A 27,044-nucleotide genomic window follows, 5' to 3' on the forward strand; every position below is an offset into this window, starting at 1 on the left:
AACTTAAAACAAGTTTTATTATAGTATGTTTGACAGACTATTGTATAATATTTTTCTAATTTTGTACGAATTTTGTACTCATATCAAAGATATCAAAAAAACTAAAACAACATGATCTTTAAAGAGATACCTATACGAACTTCATTACGAATGAACTTGGTCCATGACAGAGCAAGGCTGGCCGCATCCGCGTCGGTGAGAAAAATCAATCGCGCGATTCCCGCCTCCGTCGGTCGTCAAGGCAACGCGTAAACAGCGGGGAGACGCGAGCCGATTCACTCGTCTGTGCATTTAGTTCGTTGTGTTGTGACTTTTGTGGTTCTTGGAGATGGCGGATGAAGCAGCCCCCGGGGCGCCAGTGGAGAAGATTGTGCACACGTACCCTCTGATTCGTGTGAGTGTTAACTGTTATCTATTGTTGTTGTTTATGTTGTCATTCAGGACCTGCTTATAGATCTAATGTAATTGAGGCTTTATTGTGACAAGTTAAGAGTGGTATTCGAATGACTGAGAAGTTCTTATGTAAATAAGGTGCAGGCGCCAAGATGTCTTCATCTTCATCAGGATCAGCGTAGATTAGGTCACTGGTTTTATATTTATACGTTGTTTAACTACGTATATCATATCATATCATATCATATCATTTATTCAGTAATAGTCATACATTGTCATTTATTATTTACAATTCACTTAGTGAGCTAAGGACAATATTATAGGAGGGAAAATGACAATTCCGATTTCGATACATGTAAGGTACCGTAGAGTTTCGTATCTTTGCCTGGGCTCCCTATTTTCGCCTACTTTGACAAAAGTTGCCATTAACAAAATGTTTCTAATGTAAGCCTTACATAAAACTACTAAATACAAAGTATTTTTACGGGTGTCAACATTCTTCGAACAATCTGCGGCTAACTTCACACAGTTTACGTTCAGTGAGGTTTTTTCGCGACGCCGACCACACGTTTTTTTAAGCCAGTGTTTGAACTTCGGTTTTTAACAGTGATACAGACCAGGTAATGTTAAACTCTTTACATGATTATATACTATAACTATTTCTTTTTCATATGAAACTATTATTTAATGGCTAGCTTACGTTTAGAAGTCACAATTGGATAAAACATTGGTGAAGGTACTTTGCGTCCATCTTGTTGCCAAATTTCGCCTACCCCTAGGGTTGTCAAATTTGTTTTACCACATTAATAGGGTATTTGACTGTAAGTATTTCAAATAAATTATTTTACACCATGCATGAAATAAAGCATCATAAGGTTAATAGAGAAACGTAGACAGCAGTTATTTTTTAGACACAATTTATATTTTAAAACCGGTATAAAACTATAAACAATAGGTAACTTGATTGTGACGTCACATGCTAATGTTACATAATAAACCCCATAGTAGCAAAATCGTTTTGACAGTTCGAAAAAAGAAACTGATTTGACTAGTAGTCAAATACCCTATTGGTGGTGGATGGCATTACTTGTTTCCAAATTTAAATATTTTTGTACAGTCAGCAACAGAAGTTGCTCAGCGAGCCAGGTTTAAATATTAAATATTTTTGTTAAAAATTATATTTTTTTTACTTATAAACCATTACTCCCCTTTATTTGGCATGTTGGTTAATTTTTGGCAGCCCTAGCTTCGTTATAGAAAATGTATGAAACCAACTTCAGACTGTTACCAAACTTCGCCTACTACACCGTTTTTTTAAAATATGTCTAGTCTGGTGTAATTAAGGTTCATAGTATAGTAGCACATTCCAAATAGATACGACTTAACATGTGTTAGTCACAGAAAAGTGTATTATTAGCGGTAAAGCATGCCGTAGGCGAAGATTGGGAAAAATACCCAAACATCGCCTATTGCCTTTGAGGCCATTTTTTACCAACTTAACCAATGAAATTCAAAGTTTCAATTGTGAATACTGATAGTTAGGAACACTAAAAAACGTTTTTTCGCCTTAACGGATTAAAATGCTTTCAAATTTGAGAGATTTTTTAGGAAAAGTGTCAAAACCCAGGTGAAGGTAGGAAACTCTACGGTACCAGGCCGGACTTCTTATGTCGACCAAATGTGTTAAGCTCGTCCAATATGATACTACCCACATCAATTTATTTTTAAGAGAGGGAACGTTTCATTCACACTTTAGCTGACACTAAACATAATATGTGCGTGCCACTTCTACCATTAACAAAAATAAAATCCCAATGGTATTTCACCATTAGCACGCTCCGAAACCGTTAAACTTAAAGCCCGTGATATATATATAATATGTTATAGTGTCCGTTGAGACACGACGAAATAAAAACTAAATTGTGTTGCTCTGAAAGAGGAAATTTTATTACAAACAATGATATTTAAATAATAATACAGACCGAAATAATAATAACTAAAACTCTTACCTGAAAGAGAAACAACATTTAAAGCTAATATTCCATATCTTTGTATTTTAATCAATATCTATTTTCAATATAATTTATTAATTGAATAAAGCCTATGACATTTAATGTCTCAACATATGTGTCACAAGTACTCATAGATAATCAATGGTAGGCAACAAAAAGGCTTTATTTACATCTCCCCCCCCACTCATAAATATCATATTATGATTATGATATTTATGAGAAAATATACCTACTATATTATAGCACACTTAAGATTCTTTTGATATTGGAACAAGTTTCGTTATGTGAAAAAAATTTGACTCTAATTTCCTGTGTCCCGTGTTTATCTTATAAATTGAGTCTGATATTTTTTCTAAGATTTTATATGGACCAACTTTTATTTCATCAAGTTTCTTTCTATTTAAGCGATTTCCGTTTTCCACAAATACTAAGTCTCCTACTTTGAGATCACACATTTTTCTATTCTTATCATATTGTTTTTTATTATAATTATGCGACTTTATAGTATTTTCTAACGCAATTTTTCTATCTTCTAACAAGTTCTTCCTCGTTCCTCCTTGCTTTAATTCTATCGGTAAAATATCTACACTTTGTCCTTCCAACAAATATTTTGGAGAAAACCCTGTCACTGTATGTTCCGTTTCATTATACCTTTGAGTACATTCGTGAGCAATAGTTGTCCATGCTAACTTATCCTTTCTTTCATTAATCTTACATCGGATTTTATTGACCAGAGTTTGGTTTAGTCTCTCATTTAATCCATTAGAAAATGGGGCATTTACTGCAGTAAATATAATGGGAATATTTTCATTTTCTAAATAGAGCTTGAATTCTCTTGAATTTATACCTGGGTACTGATCAGACAGAATCGTGCCAATTTTATTACCCTGAGGAACTTTTTGAACAAGCTTTATAAAATCACTAGCATTCTGTGTTTTAGATGTCAAAATAAAGGCATGTCTTGTAAAGTGATCTACAAGTAAATGCAAATATGTTTTTGTGGAGCGTGAGCCCCCAAATCCACCAATAGTGTCAATAGACACTATTTCAAACGGGAATGTAGCAGGACCTAAGTGTGACATTAATCCAAATTTAAATTTTCCTCTGGATTTATTTTTTATACAAATTTCACAGTTATCACAAAATTCCCTGATATGTTTTGATAATTTTTTCGCTACATAGAAAGGTTTTATTTTCTTTTCCATTTGTTTTATGCCTATGTGACAGTAATAATTATGTGTATTTTCAATAATCTTTTTACAAAAATCCTCTGTTAGAATAATTTTATCTTTTTTTCGAATATTCTTATAGTATACATTATCTTTTAACTTCAGTTTGTTTCTATTTTGTATTATATCTTCATTATTATCTTGATCATCTATTATGTCTTCTAATTTGATAAAGTTTACGATTTTTAATGTTTCATCTTGATTCTCATTTGGTTCTAATACCGGATTCCGGCTTAAACAATCTGCTTCTATGTTGTATTTCCCTGGAGAGTAAACTACTTCAAAATTAAATTGTGATAAGTAATATGTTAGGTCTCCTAATTCTTCATCCGTCCTAGCCTTAATATTCATCTTTTCAAGAGGTTTATGGTCTGAGAAAACTGTAAACTTCTTCCCTATGAGCCAATATTGCCAGTATTTTACTGCTTCTTTGATCGCTAAACATTCTAAGTATATAGCTTTCTTCTTTTTCTGAGTATCATTTAATTTTCTTGAAAAATATGCGCAAGGTTTCTCCTCTGCATTATTCTGAGGTTGCTTCAAAATCGCGCCTATGCCTTGGATTGATGCATCCGTGTAAATGTGTATGGGCAGATCTGGGTCAAAGATTGCTAAAATTGGTTGTGAACACAATAGTTTTTTTATAGTCTCAAATGATTCTTGGCATCTTTCTGACCACACGAATAGTTGTCCTTTTCTTAACAAATTATGTAATGGGTCTAATATTAGTGATATATTTGGAACATATTTTCCGTAAAAGTTTATTTTACCCAAAAATTGGCGAACATTTTTTTGTGTTTTTGGTATAGGGAAATCTTTAATGGCAATCAAATTATCTTTTAGCGGAGATATTGTATTATTTTGTATGACATGACCTAAATACTTAACTGAATCTTGTGCGAAGTTACATTTTGAGAATTTCAATCTAAACCCTTCATTTGATATTGCCTCCAACAGTAAAGACAAGTGTTTTATGTGGTCTGTAAATGTTTCCGAAAATATTAAAATATCGTCAATATAATTTACCGTGAAATCTGATAATCCATGTTTTCTTATAATACTACTCAGTATTCGCTGGAAAATGGCAGGTGAGGTTTTCAAACCAAAAGGGAGACAGGTCCATTGATAATGCCCTTCTTGAGTGACAAAAGCAGTTTTTTTCCTATCTTCAACCTTCATAGGAATTGACCAGAAAGCTGAGTTTATGTCTAATGCCGAGAAAAATTTACACTTTCTTGTTTTAACCATTAAGTCTTCAATTAATGGAAACGGTTGTGATTCAGGAACTACAATTTTATTTAAGTCTCGAAAATCTATACACAACCTTGTTTTTCTTCCGTCTTCTTTTTTGTAAGCTAATGTTACTGGCGCGGCAAAAGGACTATACGACTCCTCAATCAACTTTTTTTGTAATAGCTGTGATACCTGTTGTTCTATTTCTTTCCTATCTTCAAATGTGCACCTATAAGGTCTTTTACTACAATATTTCTCTATTTGTAGGTCAATGTGTGCCTCATAATCTTTCACTGTACCTATATCAAACTTATCTTTTGCAAAAAGTGTTTTATATCTACTAATCAGTTCGTCTATTTCAGATTGCTGCTGCGAAGTCAAATGACTCACTGCAACATCAAAATTTTTAACCTCTATGTGCTCATTAAAGTTTATTTCATATATTATGTTATTTGTTTCATTTCGAGTTTCTTCTTCTATACACAAATCATTATGTTTTAAGCTTATATTTTGTTTTTCTTCTGTTTCGGAATCTGATACACCGGGATACATTATAGCATTTCCGGTATCGACATTTTTATCATTTTCTATCATCTGTGTATTTTGTGTAATCTCTAAAGTGTCATGTTGGGTGAGGCGGAATTTCCCTATGCAATCTAACCCAATCAAGAAATCATAGTTAAAATTCTTCTCATCTACAACGAACACATTAACGTCATGTTCCATATCAAAAATCTTTATCTTTAAAGTTACCATTCCTATAGGTTTTTTAACGCCATCAATTGTTCTCAAGTAAGCAGTTACACCTTTTTTGCTAATTGTATTATTTTTAATACGCAACAACTTCGAACTTATTAAAGATACATTAGACCCTGAATCATAAACTCCTAGAAGTTGTAAAGTATTATTTAACAATAGCTTAGTTTTAATTAATGGCGGAATCACAAGTTTTTTGGATCTATTTCACTTAATTCTACCTCTAACTCGGAATGATTAACGCTTCTTATTTGCTCCCGTTTTGGCCCATCAGTATTTTTATTTTTAAACCAACACAACGACTCAGGATGGTACCGGTTTCCCTTATTTTCTTTTTCACAAATTCTACATGGATGATAATCTTTTCCATTCTTCTCCTTATTCTTATTTTCTAAACTCACCGATTTTTTTTCCCAAATCTTCTTGCTCACCAAGTGTTCTAAACCTCTAAGATTGTTAAATAAATCCTCAGTTTCTTTTAGATCTTCTCTGTCTATCCTATCAGCTACAAATATTGGCAACCCTATAGCAATAAGGTCTATCAACGTAGATTTATCCATCTTTTTATTTATCTCTAGCAGAAGCCTTTCTTTTTTTATAGCATATTCGAGTAGAGATCCCTGTCTATATTTAAAAAACATTGCATACCTGACCGGCGACCAACCTTTGTCGGCATAAGTTTCACAAAACATTTTGCTCCATTGCGACCAGTCCGAGTCCACTGTAAATTTAATTATCATTGACCTGTACCAGTCCAAACAGGAATCTTCCAAAAACAACCTAAGCGTCTCGATCTTCTGTGTATCCTCTTCTATTCCTACACGACGGCACTCGGTCTCAAAAGTAGTCAGCCATTGACTTGCATTTGTCGTTTTGTTCGTAAATTTTTCTAAAACCATTTTCTCGGTCAGTTTCTTTATGTTCTGATTCTTGGATATATCTCTCTTTTTATCAACAAAATTCTCCAAGATCTTTGCCAATGCCTCTTCTGAAATACCCGCAGCTGGCGCCTGTAGTTGAGGTTCAAGTGTAATTTCTTCTAACAAATATCCTTTAAATTGCATATTTCCATCTTCATCCATATAAATACTTATCTGTTCTGGTGTCATTGATATCCATACTTGTCTCTTATCATGTCTTTTTTGTAACGTAAGTTTGACTTTTTCGTATGCTGGGGTTTTGATAATCGTCTCGTGCAGTCTCACTGGTTGCAGTTTTTCCGGAATCAAAAAAATATTCTTGTCCGCATTTGTAATCGACGTCATGCAGCATACATTTGTTTTCGGATCTTCGCCCGCTTTCACAACAAATTCAAACTTAAGTTTTTCCATGGTGGTTCAGAATAGCTGTAGAAATGTTGTTTTATAATATGTTATAGTGTCCGTTGAGACACGACGAAATAAAAACTAAATTGTGTTGCTCTGAAAGAGGAAATTTTATTACAAACAATGATATTTAAATAATAATACAGACCGAAATAATAATAACTAAAACTCTTACCTGAAAGAGAAACAACATTTAAAGCTAATATTCCATATCTTTGTATTTTAATCAATATCTATTTTCAATATAATTTATTAATTGAATAAAGCCTATGACATTTAATGTCTCAACATATGTGTCACAAGTACTCATAGATAATCAATGGTAGGCAACAAAAAGGCTTTATTTACATATATTAGCTTCATCTAAATCTAAAATTCTACAAAGACACGTACGCAAAGCAATCCATTCAACCAGACATTTATAGAACGCTATGTACGGCGCGGCGTCCGACATCTATCGAAACTACTCGGCGGTTTCTAACGGCCGCCAAAACAAACAATATACTTAAAACAAACTTTACTTTACCGTTGGAAAAACTAAATAATCAAACAATCTTTGAAGATTTAATAAGAGTTTCATTCATCTTTGAGACGATAACGACGGAAAAGTTAAGTTTGTAAAGCGGAGCGTAATTGTTTAAGCATTGCCTAAGATTTGTTGGAAATGGAAAATATGCGTGTGATGCGTGTCAGTCCAAATATTTGGATGTGTGTGGCGTGTGGCATCGACAATACCGCGGTTTCCGCTTTTCTAAATTGATCGTTTGTTTAATTTGGCTGATGTATGTTGAGCATAAACCATGTTAAATAGATGCGTCACTCTACGTACATGCTCCCGTTTTTTTTATAAATCGGTAAATATCCACGAGGCCTAAAACCAGAGGTTGTGATTTTAAACCCCGGCTCGTACTATTATTGTGGTGAAGGAAAATGTTGCGAGGAAGCCCAATAAGAAAATCCGCAATCCGCATTGGACTAGCGTCGTTAAAACTAGCCCAAACCTTGAAGCCTTTGTGCAGTTTGAAGCAGAAGTTTATCATTCTTCCATATAAGTGCGACAGAGAGACTTAATATGACTAGCAAACGATTAGTATCTTGGCTGAGCCCCAGTTCTTATCCAAATTGGTAAGGGCCACTTGCACCATTCAATAACCCGTGGTTAAGCGGTTAAACATGGAGTTACCATGGTTACCAGTACAATAAGACACTGGGTTAACAGTTTAATTAACCGGTTAGTCCTGGGTTTGTAAGATTATGGTGCAAGTTGCGGTAAGCATTTCTTTCTTGCGGCCACCATAATAGCCGGAGCAGCAACTGAAGCAAGACTGTCAACTCCTCATATACCTACAATACTTGTATAATATTAGGTACCTACTTACTTTGAATAACATAAATAGAAAAGAAACGGCAATTTAGCAGCGAATGATTGACGGCGGAACGGCGTAACGCGATACGTCACGGTTCCGCGCCGGGTTTGTTTTCCCTCTTAGATCTATGTGGATGATAGACTAGGGAGCTAAAACTGGACATAGAGATCCCATTTGTGTCTTTACTAACTGTCTTTTATCTATAACTTGCGGAAGATTATGGTGAAGTGGGTGAAACCTAGCTTGTCCTCATGCCCTATCCCATACCTCACAGTGTTCGGTGTGGCGAAAGAGGTGCATTTGCACGAAGTTTGTGCTATGACTGCAGTAAATAGAACCTGTTTTCCCCTTTTCTTAACTTATATGTTGTTGTTAACTCTGCACTGTGAGTCCTCGGTTATCCAACTGTTATCCTCCCACATGTTAAAAAACCTCCCAAATCATCTACCTTTTGCATGACAGCATTTAAAATACCTGTCAATAGATTACGTAGTCCTAATTCTTAACGATGGTTAATGGGAGCGAGTGGTGGATGGGAGTATTTGGGACTACGACCTACGTTGATATTAAACAGATAATAAGGCACTGCGAATACGCGTAGGTATAATAAAGACGTACCTAGATAGATGATGACCATGCTGTCCGCCTCTATCGGATTCATCTATCTATTTACTCAGCTACATCTTGTATATTTAGAGGCCTCTCAAATCTCATTAACGGGACACCTCATTTGTTCGAAATTCAATATTCATCATATCGTGTGCCTTACACAAAAAATCAATAACTCCAAAGTTAATTTGGGAAAAAACATATTGAATCAGTTCACCACGAAGGCACTCTATCAATTTCATATTGACCCAAGATTCATTGCGAACTTTGTAGAATACCTTCTACAGCAAAGTCAATTCTTTATTGTGGTCTCTTTGGAATTTTGATGATTTCAGTTAGGCTGCTTACAGACGAGCGACAGTACGCGACACACTGTCGGCGACGGTCGCTGACGACCGCCTGCGACGGCTATCGGCGACGGTCGGTGATAGCTGTCGCGGCGTCGCTCTTGTGTCACAGCACGCAGTTGTCGATGTAGTTCAAGAGATAGCACGTATTTTTTTTAAACAATAATGCATCAGCATCAAAATCGTCATTACTCATTTTGAAAAAGAAAATACGTGCTCTTTCTTGAACTACACATCGAAGACTGCGTGCTGTGACACAAGAGCGACGCCGCGACAGCTATTACCGACCGTCGCCGACAGTCGCCGACCGTCGCCGACAGTCACCGACCGTCGCCGACAGTCACCGACCGTCGCCGATAGCCGTCGCAGGCGGTCGTCAGCGACCGTCGCCGACAGTGTGTCACGTACTGTCGCTCGTCTGTAAGCAGCCTTAGGTTGTAGGTTACGTGACGCTATTTTTTTAGTGCATCCGATAAGGCTAAGAAGCCATTAGGTATTTGGTGTTTATTGAGAGGATCACAAACGACCACCATGAGGCGTGTTGGGTTAACTTCTTAATTTGTTCCGTAAAAAGTTTCCTTTTTCTTTGACCCTAAAGGTGTGCTGTAAAACATAGTCACCAGCACAGTGCCAGAAGGAAAGTAGGTAGATAGAGTATGTTGACTGCCCAGTCCCGGGATCAATTTTCCACTTCGCTCAATTTTTAGGGTTCCGTAGCCAAATGGCAAAAAACGGAACCCTTATGGATTCGTCATGTCTGTCTGTCCGTCCGTATGTCACAGCCACTTTTTTCCGATAAGAAGTATATACTGTTGAAACTTAGTAAGTAGATGTATTCTGTGAACCGCAATAAGATTTTCACACAAAAATAAAAAAAAAAACAATAAATTTTGGGGGTTCCCCATACTTAGAACTAAAACTCAAAAAATTTTTTTTCATCAAATCCATACGTGTGGGGTATCTATGGATAGGTCTTCAGAAATGATATTGTTTCTAATATCATTTTTTTTCTAATTTGAATAGTTTGCGCGAGAGACACTTCCAAAGTGGTAAAATGTGTCCCCCCCCCCTGTAACTTCTAAAATAAGAGAATGATAAAACTAAAAAAAATATATGATGTACATTACCATGTAAACTTCCACCAAAAATTGGTTTGAACGAGATCTAGTAAGTAGTTTTTTTAATACGTCATAAATCCCCTAAATACGGGACCCTTCATGGGCGAGTCCGACTCGCACTTGGCCGCTTTTTTGTTAAGGTAGGTATTTTGCTGCAACTTGCAACATGACTTATATTCGTTTTTTTGTACATTATGTAAGTTCTTCAATTCGGACATTTCGGACTGTAGGTATATATATATGACCCACTTTTACACTTTTATAATTCTTTTCTAAATAATTCACCTGAATACGGCTGTTTTACCACTTTTTCTCTGGGTAGGTAAAGAAAGTAATCTTTTTAATCATTGAAATTAATTAAACCGGTACGAACATTGTCCTAACAGTTTTCCATTTCCCCAGCACACGGACATGAGCGAAGAGATGCGGATAGAGGCCCTCGAGCTGTCCGTGACGGCGTGCGAGAAGTACGCCAACAACAATGAGCTAGCGGCGCGCATGGTCAAGGAGAACATGGACAAGAAGTTCGGCCCCGCCTTCCACGTGGTCGTGGGGGAGAGCTACGGGTTCGAGATCACCTATGAGTGTACCACCATCTGCTATATCTACTTTGGGGGGAACCAGGCGATTATGATGTGGAAGTGCTCTTAGAATTTAGCGATACAAGCAAGGTCCGCGCAAGTAGTCTGTGGAATTTCGAAATGAGAAAGCGGGGTGCATTGAAGGGTGTGGAGGTGTCGGCAAACAGGGGTACTTACCTAAGGGTTTGGCCTCAGTGGTGAGCGTCCAGCGCAGCGTGGCGTTAAAGTGGTATCCAGACGGGACTGATCAAATCAGTTGATTTGATCAGGAAAATTCATTCCATAGATAATTACTATGAAAATTGGCATTTATGTGTCCGCACCTGCTGATTCGATCGGAGAATTTCATCAGATTGGCGAAAAATTGTCTCATCTGGATACCACTTAAGTTTCCAAAATTTTAAAGCAGCGTTCACTTACACGTCATGTTTACTTTTGTGTTTGTTTAATATAGAGAATATAGACCCCACGGGCCCACGCCACAAATCTCGCTCGAACATCCAGTTTGCACGCTATGATTCCTCGGATTTCGTGCGCGAACTGTACCAGCCAGTACCGAAGGTGTCTATATAGAGCAGTGCGTCAGACAGGTTTTATCAAAGGGTTTTATTCTTAGTTTTAGATTATTATACTTTTCAAGCCAATTTGCCTAAAAAGCGGCAATTGCCGCAAACGCTGGCGCACTGATGTTTAGCACCGACATAAACATAATTACTTCTTTTGTGAGAATGTTTAACGTACCTACAGCATATAAAGAATGGCATTACGTCGGAGTTAATGTTAGCCAGCAAACAAATGTTTAGCTGTAAACCTAAAACCTACAAAGATATTTTCTGTAACTATTATACTTATTTTTAGTTGTACCTTTGATTACCTCGAAGTAGCGTTTAAGGCTATTATAGTAATGCCTCGAGACGAAATGTCTGGAACGCCGATGCATTCGTATGTAAATCCGAGCCGCTACAAACACGAGTAGCCTTTATTATCATAAGTCTGGGTAAATGACTGCGGTAAAATTGTTTTCTTTTGGTTATTTCTGTGGGACACGAGCTGAATATTTTATAGAAACTTGTTGTCGAAAGAACAAGTTACCTATATTTTTAAACAAGCTTAAAGATATGAAAAATCTTAACCGATCATACAAATGTAGGTACCTAACATTTTATAAGTACCTGTTACCTACTGAAACGATTAACTATTATCGGAACCCAACCAACGATTGGCACAGTTTGTGTCCTATAAAAATACTAGCGACCCGTCCCGGCTTTGCACGGGTTAACAAATTATACATAAACCTTCCTCTTGATCCGAACCGCATCAAAATCCGTTGCGTAGTTTTAAAGATCTAAGCTTACATAGGGACAGAGAGACAGCGGGAAGCGACATTGTTTTGTACTATGTAGTGACGCCAATGGCTGGTTCTTACTTTTCAGTGCGTAGTTTAGTACTTTAGTCCATTAGTAGTAGTAGTTTAGGTACCCCACATACAGTCATTTCTTCTTCATACCTTAATCACAGTGACTTGCAATGCCTTAGATAGAGCAACACCGGCTTCCGAGACACGTCGGAAGAGCAATGCGAAAGCCGCCAATAGCCCTCTAGGGATCTCATGTTATTGTCACTGTGATAGAGTATGTAAATTCCTTGGCAGTACATTTACATAATAGGTTCTGCGCCGGAGGACACTAATAGGTATGCTAATAATCTGATTACTTTGCTCTATCACTTTAAACCCTACCTATTTATTCGAGCCATCCAATCACATTTACGGCATTAACACAATAATAATAAATCTTATTTTTAGAGCAAGATGAGCGTGTCATGGGTCATTTTTGCGCGCTTGGTTGTGCATCGCAATGTGCAAGACCAGATATTATTGAATTAATACTTAATTAAATACTACGATTATTATATTGCATTACTCTAGGTACCCAATGATGTAGGCGGTAAATAAATTAATACACGTTCACCATTAGGTATATGAGAGCATCCAAATTAAGATAATGCCAAATGCACATAACTTGCCCAATACCTACAATCAATAACGAATGTAAGTATTCTGATAATCCATTTAGCATCGTGCGTACTTTGTTTCCATTTGGACGATATTGAGCCTTGTTTACTTATAATAGGGACAATATTCAATTGAAATATTTTCTTTATAAGAGATAGAGCAAGGAACAGATTTGATGAATGCTAGCAAACACCGTAATTATCGCAAACCATTATTGTAATAGCTCTATAAGTTCTATAACCATCGAGCGACCTTGAGAGCGCTGTCCAAGACCGTGGGCAGAGCAGTGCTTCCCGTCACTTACCTAACCGTCGCTGAACGCACCAGAATAAGGGTGACCTTGAAAGACGCGGCATTTACACAGAATAGGAGAATATGCTTATACTGGACGTCTTAAAGGCGGTTCGTTTGGAGCTATGAGAATCCCCCAGCTTCCATTGTCCATTGAGTCATATCAAGTCGTCAGAAATAATTATGAAAAGGAAAAACAACTTTAGACAATTAACTTAATCCTTACGACAACACCATAACGTCTGTTTTAGCTTGAAATGTTTTGAGCTTGTTGTATGAGTACTGGGCAGTTTTTACAATTATTTTGTCAATTATACGTACTTTTTGTAATCGTTATGATATTCTGGGACAAGGTACGAGGACGTACAAATCGAGGCCATAACAAGAGATGCATTTTTTGCATGACATTATTTAATATAGGTATATTGATTAATATAACTCTTATATTTATGCGAGTGATGGTGTTGATAGTATAATTATTTTATAAATCTACAAATAAATCACAATATTTTGTAAAAAGTTGTATTTTATTGACCTGATTGTTTGAAACATTATCGATTAGTGCCTAGTCACACCACTATTGACTGATAGTGGCTGTGAAAGGAATGTACAGTCGACGTCAAAGATATGTTTACATTTTTCGCCTTATTGCAAAGGAGTAAGGTGCAAAAGTGTAAATATATCTTTGACGTCAACTGTACCTAACGGCATGCGGCAGTCCATGCTAACGGTTTTCTTAAGCGGTCAAGTTTTCTTTGACTGAACTCATAACGTTTTTAGTTTAGGCGTCGTTGGCGTTTTAAGGGTTTTAATTTTGATTTTGACAGCTGTTTACAATAAAACAATTCATAATAATCAATAGAATTTTATATGTTAAACGATACAAATTCTAATCAATTTCGTATGAAGCTAAAGAACACCTGCTTGTTTTGCAAACTAACAGAGTTTATGATGTAGTGGAGTAGTCCAATATCTATTTCAATTTACGTATGGATCTGAATATGATTCTGAACATTTCTGTTTGAAGAGGAATTAATCGAAAATTAAATTTCAGTACCTATGATAAAACAAATGCTGAAAGGGCAAGAGAAACGATATGAGAATTCCCTATAAGTCTTTTTCTAGCCCCAATGTTTCTTCTTACTACCATCTGACCTTGTTTAAACTTTGTCATTCTGAAATTTTAACTTACACCCATTTTTTTCTAAATTCCCAAAACTCCGCAGATGTGGAGTCCAGCAAGCTGTACAAACTGGTCTATGTGACGCTAATTTACTTGAAGGCAGGAATTCTTACATAGCGTGTCTACCTACTTACTAACCTAGGTCTTTTACATAAATATTGGCACATCACAAATACTCGTTATATGTATGTATAAATAATTAATACTTATTACAATTCGTACGAAAGCTAAACATATAAATTTCACATCGTATCTAGATACGTACATTAAATTTCTATAACATAGATAATATATGAAACGGCCATATAAAAAATCTACACAACTGATATATGTGGTAAATATTATGTTAGGTATCTAGGTTCTAACAAATGTATGAATAGTTCAACATTTTAGGCACATTCGTTAAATTTCGAGTGTACTGGGTACTAAGCACTGGAGTCTACGATACGAACCGGGTCAGCGGCGGTAGCATGGTCGCATTTTATCGCTTGTCACCATCCCTGTCATGTTCTAACAAGTATGTAAGTGCGAAAGTGACGGGCATAGTGACAGGGGATAAAAATGGAACCATGCTGCGCCCGCAGGACTCCGACAATATCGCAACATTCTACTTCTAATTTTGCGCAAACAGGTCAACGGGAATTAAATATTTAAAAAGAGTTATAAAATGTTAAATTTAACCTTTTGGACGCCAATGACCGATACATCCGCACCGTAGGTTCAACGCCAAAGACCGATTAATCGGTCACAGACCACAGAGCAACAGACCTACGTGCATATGCATAAAGTTCAATTTCAGTTTTGACACTTCGGTGACGTGGCGTCAGCGTGACAGCTTTTGTGTTTGACACGGCGTCGAAAAGGTTAAAAGTTTATACAAAAATAGGGCCAGAGACGGTTACAAATGGCCTGTGGGTAGAGTCCGTCTAAGTGAAAATCATATATTAGGAATTGCAGCATCTGTGCAGAGTTAGCAAGCTAACTCTATTTGGGCGATTGGGTGGGTAGCCCTATTAATTATTTATGTTTGTTAAAACGAATAAAAAAAATGTGACTGATCAGAAAAATATCAAATTCCCGTTTTCCTCACAGACTACATATACCAAAGCTTCACTAACCTCTCCTAGTATTATCCAATAAGCGTATATACTCACAAGCCCGAGTCAGTTCCGACCCGAGGCACCTTTGTGGGCCATCGACAGTGAACCTTATTTAATAAGAAATAGAGTCATATTAGCACTGGCAGATAACTGTCTGGGGATGGGCTTATTAATTTATATGAATTTCGTAAAGATAATAAGATAATATATGTATAATATTAATACAGCGAAGGGAAAAATGATTTAGAATTAAGTTACATATATGTTTTAAGCGTAAAGTAGTATGTGAAAAATTTAAAAAAATACTTATTAAAACATTAATAAATGCGTTATTTATACTTTAAACTTCAATACAATCTCGAGCAAAAATAGTCTGATATTAATCTTATAATTTATAAATGTATGCACTGATAAGATTTTACGTGTTAGCATTTATAATCAAATATCTTCATATATATATATATTAATAATAGGTCCATGGAATCTGTATTGTTTCTTAATATCAAAGTGCACTTAATATATGCCTTCGGTTTTAAATACAAATTGAACTGATGTTATTATGACAGAGTTAGAATTTTGATTTTTAAATTAATGCAGTTTAGTCTTAACGAAATATAAATGTTACATAATTTCAATCATCATATCATCATCATCATCATATACAAGCTTAAACTATTGAAAAATATGTTTTATGATAATGCCATTATGCATGTACTTAATGGAATGACGCGGCGCAAGCGCTCTTATGAAGTGAGAAATACGATTTAAATTCATTTGTTTCACACGACCCGTCAATGTCGGGTGGTGTGAAACAAATGTCAAATAAGGATTGATTTTGAAAGTTTTTACTTAACCTAAATTCTGTAATGCGCTTTCATTATTTTTTTGAAATAATGTAACCAAACAAAACCAAGCGAGTCCGACGTTCGTTTCTACATACGAGCAGCAACATAGCCGACATAGGTACTATGATCTGATTACTGGTGAATCAACTATTTCTTGTTGTTACGTATTCTGTCCCGTCACGTAGTTATGTTTACATTTTAAGAGTACAGAATATATGTATAAAGATAAATTTGTGACAATGAAGCGTTAGCTTTGGTTAGACCAATACAGCCGAATCGACCCGCACTGGGTATGGCACTTGAGTTACGTTACTTCACGAATTACAACGAACCAATCATTAATCATTATATTTATATCTCAATTTAATGGCGAGAAATTAATAATTATTAAAGTTCACAAAATATTGTTAGTTAAACAAAGATTCATTGATTAAGATAATTAAAGTCTAAGAAAAATCGTGTCCCTTGAGCTTGACAGCTGAGGTAGATGGCGTTGTACTGCGCCGCGTTTTGTGATAGTCAGACCAAGCTAACTTGGCAGCGATATTGATTCTAACTGAATTGTTAAAGGTCAAATTATTAAATTATGACAGCCAAAATTAAGTTATAAACACTTTCCTAGTCTTTAACTTCGAATTTTCCCTTTTTAAATCGATGAATGTTTGGTTTTAAATAATACAAATAAGAATGAAGTGTTCACTCACACTTGATAAATCTTAATTATTTTTAATCGAGTAAGAAAGGCGAAGAAAATAATGTGAAACTTTAATAATTATTAAGATCAATAATAACAACTACCTACAAGTGTATGGTATATTGGTATACTACAGTAACTTATCTTCTAATAAATTTATTCCTACACCAACAACATTTCATACATTATCGTTTTGCACAAATTATGTGCAGTTAAGGAACAATTTGACAGAAACTAATATTATATTTTACTGTATTTACTTATATCATGGCTGTATAATAGCCACTGTCAAATTATAGATCAAGTTGTTACTTTTGTAAACCATTTTTATAATTGATTTGAAAAAGCAACCTTAAACCTTGGCAAATAACGTTCATATTTCTTTACCGGGCTATAGACCCTAGTCACATATGTCACAATATAGTCTCATCTCATACAACTTGTCACTGGAGATGTATTTAACGTTATTTATTTATATTAACAAGAATTTCATAGCCTTTGATAAAATATGATTAATTGCTAATAATTATATATTTTATTAAGCAAAAATGTAATATAATCTCAATGCAATAAGAATGATACCACTGGGGCATATAATATGAAATGCATTTAGAATTACCATACCTACTCATTTTCATTCTTATATAAAAAACATTTGAATGACAAATTTAACTGAAACATAGTTCTACTCTTAGGATAACGAACACAACATTATTAATTTAATTCAATTTATGTAAATAGTTTTTAATACATAATCACGAACACATTTCACTCGGCGAAAATTGATTTCACATCAAAAAAGCAAAATAACTATAAAAATAATACTTTTACGGAAGCAAGTCTTGTACACAACCAACACATACTCGTACTTATATTAATCAACCATATGGAACTCGAAATAATGCAGCAAAAGTTGTTCATTTAATTGGTTATAATCTATTGATTTATGTTTGGGGTTGTATTTATTTATTTTATGTCCCAGTTTAAGCGGGAACAGCACACATATTTCCAAAATGTACAAAGTCAAAGAATTTAATTTCCTACCGATTTTGTACTTTGCCACAGTGACAATATTATGAGGTCTCTAGCGACTTTCATATTGATTGTCACTGTGACAAGGTACGAAATGGATCGGAAATTAAACTCTTTGGCTGTACTGAATACACAGAATATAACAAACATCTGAGCTCGTATCGTGAAAGTTGTATCTTTTATTACAGGCGGAAGTTTCTGTCGAATGAAATACACTAAAGTTATTCAGGTCATAATCGTTAAATGGTTTAGCCAAGAGCCTCATAGTCTTAGCTCACCTGACGCACAAAGTTCCCACTTATGTCATATCTAGTAAACATTTTCACGGTGTCACGGTTTTAGCTGTAGTGTCCCGTGTCACATTCTCATATTATTTTGATGTGGCCTGCGTAGTTTTAAACCTATTTTTACTTAAGTCGACACCACCTAAACCGCTGTGTATCTCGGTGTTCGCTAGAACATGGGAAAGTGTGACGAGGCGGCATCGCGAATATGACACAGGAAAATAGTTTCAAAGCCCCTTACACTAAGGTCCACATCGCATCGCTTAAACCGTCGCTAGTTCATAGGACGCTCCATCAATATGACAAAGCAAAATAGTGTTAGAGGCACTCACACTAAGGTCCACAGTCCACAGCACTTACACGGTGGTGTAGCGCGGTGTTCGCTAGGAGTCGACGTGGAAGTGCGTGACCAGCAGCTTGGTGGCGCGCGCTAGCTCGTAGGCCGCGTCGCGCACGTCGTCCAGCGCGGCCGCCGCGCCGCACGCTGACGTCAGCGCGTCGCCGCTGCTGCGGAGCGAGCTCAGCACGAGCTCTAACTCGCGCTCTGAACATGTCTGGGGAAAATTATATGAATATAGTTTGTATATATATAGGTTGGCGCGACGACAGAATTCAACGAACACGTCGCCGGTAAACAACGACGACAGTTGTAGAGAAATTTCTAAAGCAAATACATACGCGTATACATGTGTAATTTATTTACAGTTCTTACGTAATTTCCAATAGGTATATGTCAATGTTGAATTGATACACGATTTTATTTACTGTCTATGACACCGTAAAATTGTGAACCCGTTAGTTTACAATCTAACGTAGGTTAGGTTAGGTTAGTTTATAATCTCCCTACCGTCAGTTTATAATTTAACTAGCGAGATTACAAATTGTAAGTTTAATTAAAATCATTGCATACAAAGACCGTCAAGAAGACAAGTTATTCGGTCGATTCGCCAAACTGTCTGTATCACCAATTCACACAAGAGCATATAACATGATAAATAAAAAGCGTTGTACCTGTGGAAACAGTGTCAGTAGCGCCCTAACCGCCTTCCGAATACCCTCAGCACGCTCACTCAATCTCGCCGGGCCGAGCTCTCGCGCCGCCGCCCACAGTTCCTGTATTTAAAACAGTTATTTGACCCTGATTGTAATTATTTAACGCTAGGTAAACGTCCTAGTTCTCAACACGCGAATGCCCAATAGATGACACCCTGCTATCACCTCTATTAACATGGCTTTGACTTGTCCTGGGACAGTGACGGGTACTCACGTACCAGATATCTACCCTAACAAAAAAAGTAAATTTAATTATTTTTTGTCAGTAATTATAAATCGAAATAAAAGTATATGTCCTTTACGAAAGAAACTGGGCTGGGATTGAACACAGCATCTTATTTTACGCATTCGTAAAACAAATATAACATAAAAGATAGTTTATTCAAGTAGGCATATTACAATGCGCTTATGAACGTCAAATAAAGCTAAAAATATGAATAATAAATATTATAAATAATTTGATTTGTTCCATAGTTGCAGTAACACATTTTCACGAACCTGTATGCCTCGCGTGACCGCCTCGGCCCGTCGATGGACCATTTCCGCTGTGGGCAGCACTTCACTGGACTCTAACACGCTCTGTGTCAGCGAGCGATCGAGGCTCGAGAGGGTCGTTAGCTGAAAACATTCCAAGTGGTTTTGGAAAGCTACAGGAATATCACTAGCGTTTCTGAATACTTCTGAAGACTGTAAATGTCACGAATAAGTTCCTCAAATATAATAAAAAAGATTGTCTTTATTTTTTCCTTTGAAATCCCTGCAAATCCTGGTCACGGCACCAAAATGTAACGCCAGCCTTCCAATTATTCTCAAGAGCCATGAAAACTGGTAACTTAGTATGTATAACATTTCAACAGAGTGACACGTTTTCATTGCACTTGAGCGGACATAACTTTTATTTTATATAATATGCAATTTGTAAGGACCGATAACAAAATGATGATAACAAATTAAACAATCTATTTACAGGCCTATATCAACCAGATGACTACATATTTACTAATCCAGTGAAGTGTTAAATCTATTACGTCTTTTAATAGACATCACCACACCGTATTTTATAAATTTAAGTTAGATCAAACTACTTGTAAGGCTTCTAACTACTAAGCGACTAAAATTAGTGAAATTAATGATTAGTACCTGATGTTTAGTAACGTGCCAGTTATTCTTTGGTCCCTCCCTAGTCTCATACATACTGACCGGTCGCTGGGAGCTCTTGAGGGCCTGCTTTAAGTCCGCCTCTTCGGCGCTAAGCGTGAGTTGGTCTGTCTCGAGACTCCGGCCCCTCTCGGGGGGCTTGCAGGCCGTATCTAAGCCGTTGTCGAAGCTAGAAACGTTGTCGGTAATGTCTGTTTGTGAGGTTAAACTGTTGTTGTCGTCTATGCTGTTTGTTTTTAAAACGCTGTTTTCTTTAGTAAGTTGCTCGACTATGGTTTGTAGGTTCTTTAGTTGGTTCTTTAGCTCTGTAATTGTGGAGTCTCTGCTGTCTAGTTCTTTTTTAAGGGAGTTGACGTCTTCTTTGCCGTGTAGAGATGTGAAGCGAAGGTCGGAGCTGATGGAGTGCTCGATGGGGAGAGAAGGGTTGTATGTTGAGGAGACGATCTCGCCGGCGCGCGGGTCTAAACCCATCTGCAGGCACACAGGTACATTTATAGCTATTAATAAGCAAGGGTTTTATTATTTCATTTTTTTAACAGGAAAAGTATTTTTTTTTAATGTGTTATGCATTTAGCTTTTACAAGTTACGAGCAGTAAGCATTAGTTAATTAAGGGTCTTTAAGTGTTTAGATTTCGACAATTATTTGTAAATATCCAGACATCTTGACTAAATACTTACATCGAGGTCAATGGGTGCGAGCGCGGCGTAGTCATCATCTGATGCGACGGAATCGTACAGCGGTTCGTCATCAGACATCTGAGATACGTGCTTCAAGTGGCTGGCTGACAGCAGCGGATTTAGCGGGCCCATTAATGCTGTGGATAGAATTCCTTCTTAATAAGAAAAACAGTAGAGCAATAACTAAAGAAAAGCTCATTTCTATTGTGATACCTAAATTAACATTTTTTTAATGGGGTATACATTCCACACAAATCCTGGTCACGGATCCAAAGATGCAGTTTTCGTTACTATTTTAAGCTTTATCCCACTAATGATCGCCAAAACATCTGATGGATCATATCATAACACATACTATGGACTAGTTAAAACCTTATCTCTTTGTAATAAGATCACTCTAAGAACAAATAATCGTTAAAAAATGTAACATGCAACAGTACCGTGCGGGTGCAATGAGGCGATGTGCTGGCGACGGGTGGCGTCTAGCAACACGTCCCGACAGAGGGCGCCGAGTTCCACGCAGGATAACCGCGCCAGCTTCTGCCTGCCTTGGTTCCGCGGCGCCGATAACGCTGGGTTCACTGGGAGGAATACTACGCCGCATCGCTCTAGTCCTGTTCCGCTGGTCTGCCATACTGCGCACGCGATAATGAACGGTTAAATAATCTATTTAGCTCTTACGATGAACTGAAATCGTCTAGAGAGGTCTTCCAGTATTAGTCAAAGTCAACTCAGTTTAATAATCAAAATTGTATCGACAAGAATACCTAAGCGTATTAGAAATATGTATTCAATTGTTCAGGAAGTAAGTAGGTAATTCGCCAGTAACTGGCTACCCTAAACTAAAAATGAATTTTATTCACCTACAAACAGAATTCATTTTAGTATAAAGAGGCTAGTTATTGAAGGCTGGCCAGTTATTGAAACCTAAATATAATTTATTTTTAGTTTTGGGTGGCCAGTTACTAACAGGTGGCCAGTTACTGGCGAATTACCCTATACATTTAAATTTATCAAAAAAATCATTGCCATAATAGTTATGAAACTCACTGGCTTCTGTTTCTCTCCGGTCGATCTCGTCGTAGATATCCATCACTAGCTCTTCAAATAAGTGATTTGGTAGCTGAGGAAAAAAAAAACAAAATACATAATACTATGGGCAAATTCTTAGAACTATCCTGGTCACGGCACCAAATTGTAGTAAGAATTTAAAAACAAGTAAGTTATTAGGTAGGTACTATATGAAAACCAAAAAGGAATCTGGCGCATACTTCGTTTGTTTCCTACTACACAACATTTATCCGCACAAACATATTCAAACCTTAGGGCCACCCCACATCTGGCGTCTTTCGGACGTTGCGTCGAGCAGGGCCATAGAGTTGTAGACGCCGACGAGACGCCGACGCTCGAAAGACGCTAGATGTGGGGTGGCCCTAAAAGTTACATAAGTCTATGTATACTTACAAGTTGCAGTTTTCCCCTGGCAGCTTTAGCGACATCAGTCATTTCGTGCGCGTCCGACGCCCGTGGCACGGCGAAGTGTTTCCCAGTGGCGTGGTCCGGGCGCGCTCCCGTCAGGAACTGTATGAGGCGGTCGGTGGCTTCGTATACTAGTTCTACCATTCGGGCGGCGAGCTCTGTGTGCCCGCCTTGTCTGTAAACAGGGATAGGTAAGTTAGGGAGGTGTACACACAGCTGCAAAAGTGCATACCTAATAATTTTCAATGGACTTTTACGGATAGCTGTACAGTGTGGATTTTGTAAACAGATGGTGGCAGTGGCAGCTAGCGCAAATGTGTCCTAACTCCTAAGATCATTTTCGTAGGTAGGCGACGTGTAAATAGGACTTATTAGGACTAATATGGCGTAAAAAAAAACCGGCCAAGTGCGAGTCGGACTCACGCACGGAGGGTTCCGCACCATCAACAAAAAATAGAGCAAAACAAGCAAAAAAACGTTCACCCATCCAAGTAGGTACTGACCCCGCCCGACGTTGCTTAACTTCGGTCAAAAATCACGTTTGTTGTATGGGAGCCCCACTTAAATCTTTATTTTATTCTGTTTTTAGTATTTGTTGTTATAGCAGCAACAGTAATACATCATCTGTAAAAATTTCAACTGTCTAGCTATCACGGTTCGTGAGATACAGCCTGGTGACAGACGGACGGACGGACAGCGGAGTCTTAGTAATAGGGTCCCGTTTTTACCCTTTGGGTTCGGAACCCTAAAAATGGCATGTGAACAATTTAACATTCTTTAATTTATGGCTATCTCTTTCAAATGGCTATCTCTGTGTTGCTCTCTTGAGAATTTTTTGATCATGAATAAAAATGGAACCGATTTGCCCTTTTTTTAGTATTAAAGTTTTTTAAGTTACGGATGGTCAGGGAGGGAAAGTAAATCTTATAGGAAGATTACCTAGCAGCATCAATAGGTGTAAGTCCGTCGCGGTCGCGCGCAGTGGGGTCGGCGCCCCAGGCCGCCAGCAGCTCGGCCTGCGCCGGCTGCCCCGCCCGACACGCCACGTGTAGGCAGGTGTTGCCTTTCTCCTGAGAAACACAAGAATAAATAAAATAACAACTTAAATCTTATGTGACTGAATGCAGAACCTGAATGAAATATACAGACCTGATGGTAGTAGTTAGGGTCCGCGCCCTGCGCCAGCAACCGCATGGCGGTATCGAGCGAGGCGCTCCGCACAGCGCTGTGCAGTTGCCTCGCCAGCTCCGCCGGGGGCTCGTCCCGTCGTGCTCGGAGCACGTAGGCTAGCCGGAGGTGCTTCGATAGGATGAACTCCGATTTTATAGGGCTGGAAGATTATTTTGTTATTAAATTACGAAACTTACACGAATCGCGAAAAAAATATTATTTATGAACGAGTTTTTGCCTCATGACGGCTATCAATTTAGAGTTATTTGTTTTAAGTGATTTCGAGTTACAGAGGAAATTTATATTACTGAAGTACAAAAACACGCAAAATGCGTAAGTACACGATAAATATTTCTATTGTTTCTTTAAGTTACAAAGGCTTTTTAATTATAAACTTCATAACAATACATTCTAGACTATTACTTTGAGTATAATCTATTAACAAAGATTTCGCCTTACTGATGTTCAAGTTAAAGGTTCTATTATATTACGACATAAAGTACTAATTAAATTTTGTTCCACTGGACAAGGTCAAGTCAACCGAGACGCAAACAAACTTACTGTAAAGGATCTTTAGCTTGCGGCTTCTTGCGGAGATGTTTGGGTGCTGAGGTGTCAAGCAGGGAGTGCTCCCATATGCTGTTCACATTCTGAGCGGTGAGAGCTTGGACCATCTGGGAACAGACACAAACGGTTTGTGTTTTATACCAAAATTAGCATAGTATTTGGTATATTACTACCATGTGTGTTGGTATTTACTTTGCTTTTTTTTTACTTAATTGGACCAGACAACAGACAGGTAAAAATAGTAGAAATAACGTTCAATATTTCTCTACCATACAGCTATTGCTCTCAAGAAATGAAAAGACTATGTTTAACATAGTTTGACTAGTTAGATATATTAATAGCAAAATATAATAGTTTATACTATATATTATAACTAAATCCTAAGATTTATATGTTTTTCCTTCATAACAGAACATACAACTAAGCATCAACAGTAAAAGACAAATTTAAATTGGTTAATTGTTCATTCATCAAGCATCAACTACTGAGTCATGTTAATCCAAGTCATACACATGACAATACTGCAAATGAGTAGGTACAGTAACCTAACCCTACTAGCTCAGTGCATTAACCCTTTAACGGGCAAGACTGAAAAATATCCTCAATTCAAGCCCCATCACCATCATAGTACAAAAAATTCTGTAACAGAAAAAATACAAAAAGATACAGAGTGGTCCTTTTTGAGACCGGTGCCCTATAAAGGGTTAAGGTACTTTCATATGAATTAAACTCTAGTATGGAACTCTCCAATTAAGTGAGCAATTCTCAAAAAGTTTATACATTTCGATCACATCTTAGATTTCTATAAAAATTGGTATGCTGGTAAAGTACATGAAGCTGAACAACTTCCACCACATTTCCCAAAATGTCAAAGAAAGTTTCTAAGAAACATTCCTATTTTGTTACCAGATTTCCTTACACATTTGGTAACAAAAAAGGAATGTTTCTTAGAAACTTTCTGGGACATTTTGGGAAATGTGGTGGAAGTTGTTCAGCTTCATGTACAGCATACCAATTTTTATAGAAATCTAAGATGTGATCGAAATGTACAAGCTTTTTGAGAATGGCTCAACTAATAAACTATAACATCTTTAAAATGTAAGGGTAACTATCCTCAAGGATGCAAAATATGTATTTATTGAGATAACATAGTTAATACCTAAACTTCTATATGTGTGTATACTGTGTATTTATTATTAAGAAGCGCTTTTGAAAACATTTATAGGAACATTTACAGTGATATTGTTGATTGATTATCTTCCTTTTAAAATCATCAAGAAAATTAATAAAAATATTTTAAACAATCCCCCCATCTTTGACAATTAATGAACATATTCAAATATGATATTAATATACTATAGTTCGTTTTTTTTAGCATTAGAAAGAAGGTAAGCGATCTTGACATGTCTTTTAATTGAAAAACGCTTTTTAAAAATCAGTAACTATTACTTATGAAAGCAGAAGAATATAAATGATCGTATTAGATTCATAATTGTTACATATTTGCCATTATTTCTTTTTAAAACATGTTTTTCAATAAAAAGACACGTCAAGATTGTTTACCTCATTTCTGATGCTAAAAAAACGAACTATATACTTCTGTATAAATAAGGCTCTTCATATTGATGATAAGTTTATATATTATCATCTATGACAAGACAAAATATTCAAGACTTACAGCCAGAAGTGACGGTGGCCAAGTGCCCTGACGCAGGGACTTGACATGTGATATATGGCGCCCCATGCTGCGGTGCACACTGCAGCATTCCGCACACAGCAGCAGGCCCCGGTTGATCGACGCCCACGACGGATCTAGGACAAATAGTGTGAGTTATATGTACAACCTTCACAGCAATATGGTTGTCATAGTATAGATTATGCTGCTTAAAAATATAATATTGTAATTGGCTTTTTAACTAAGGAGAACCTGAAGCGTTGTTGTTTATTATAGTATCATTCGTATTCATAGAATCATAAAAATTGCTATCAATAGAAAGGTTGATGGACACATGAGCCTTCTCAAGATTCTAACACATTTCTGAGAGGATACCGCGTAAGTTTTAAGCTTAAATGCTAAATTGACTAGACTAGAATAATTGATCTAGCTCCTCAAACAGAGAGACCTCATTTCTTAATTGCTATTGCCCTTACTGACCCGATGCTCCGCAATCTGCACACACCTCCACCGACGAGCGGTGCTTCGACCGCGAAATCATCATTTTCACTTATATTATGGAAGACAGCAGTCTCTGAAGGACTAACGGTGTAGGAAACTATAATTAAAAACTAGTTAAAGACCACAACTAATTTGATACAAAAATAAAACATTTTACGAAACGTCAAGTCAAATCAAATCAATGCTACCAACAATGCGATACGAAAATTAGTGATGTGAAAAGTTTTTTTTTTGGTATCGACGATACCAGATCGTTATTCGTTGAAATAGTACCTTCAAATTTAATTTGTAAAAAAATAATTTGTATAAAAAAAAGAATGCTTTTTGTACGTTACATGTTTGGTTCCAT

General features: G+C 36.8%; 2 protein-coding genes across 3 annotated transcripts; one reads left to right on the top strand and one right to left on the bottom strand.

Annotated features, from left to right (window-relative positions):
- Window positions 1-184: 184 nt before the first annotated feature.
- On the top strand, window positions 185-11,059 carry LOC134649021 (dynein axonemal light chain 4). The gene is made up of 2 exons (XM_063503711.1): window positions 185-394; window positions 10,792-11,059. Exons 1-2 carry the CDS (start codon window positions 329-331, stop codon window positions 11,038-11,040), a joined length of 315 nt encoding a protein of 104 aa, XP_063359781.1. The 5' UTR covers window positions 185-328; the 3' UTR covers window positions 11,041-11,059.
- Window positions 11,060-18,763: 7,704 nt separating this feature from the next.
- LOC134649022 (ARF GTPase-activating protein Git) lies at window positions 18,764-26,928 on the bottom strand. 2 transcript variants are annotated; one of them, XM_063503713.1, is made up of 13 exons: window positions 26,675-26,928; window positions 26,198-26,331; window positions 24,514-24,626; window positions 23,932-24,112; window positions 23,722-23,852; window positions 22,768-22,957; window positions 22,354-22,426; window positions 21,744-21,938; window positions 21,304-21,440; window positions 20,667-21,095; window positions 19,965-20,084; window positions 19,425-19,526; window positions 18,764-18,967 (listed from the first exon to the last, which is right to left on the bottom strand). In XM_063503713.1, exons 1-13 carry the CDS (start codon window positions 26,736-26,738, stop codon window positions 18,797-18,799), a joined length of 2,040 nt encoding a protein of 679 aa, XP_063359783.1. In that variant the 5' UTR covers window positions 26,739-26,928; the 3' UTR covers window positions 18,764-18,796. The 2 variants fall into 2 exon arrangements, with proteins under 2 accessions (XP_063359783.1, XP_063359782.1); XM_063503712.1 differs by having other exon boundaries at window positions 20,607-21,095; window positions 26,675-26,927.
- Between the last annotated feature and the right edge of the window lie 116 nt (window positions 26,929-27,044).

The sequence above is a fragment of the Cydia amplana genome, chromosome 6, assembly GCF_948474715.1.
Source record: "Cydia amplana chromosome 6, ilCydAmpl1.1, whole genome shotgun sequence".
Taxonomy (NCBI): Eukaryota; Metazoa; Arthropoda; class Insecta; order Lepidoptera; family Tortricidae; genus Cydia; species Cydia amplana.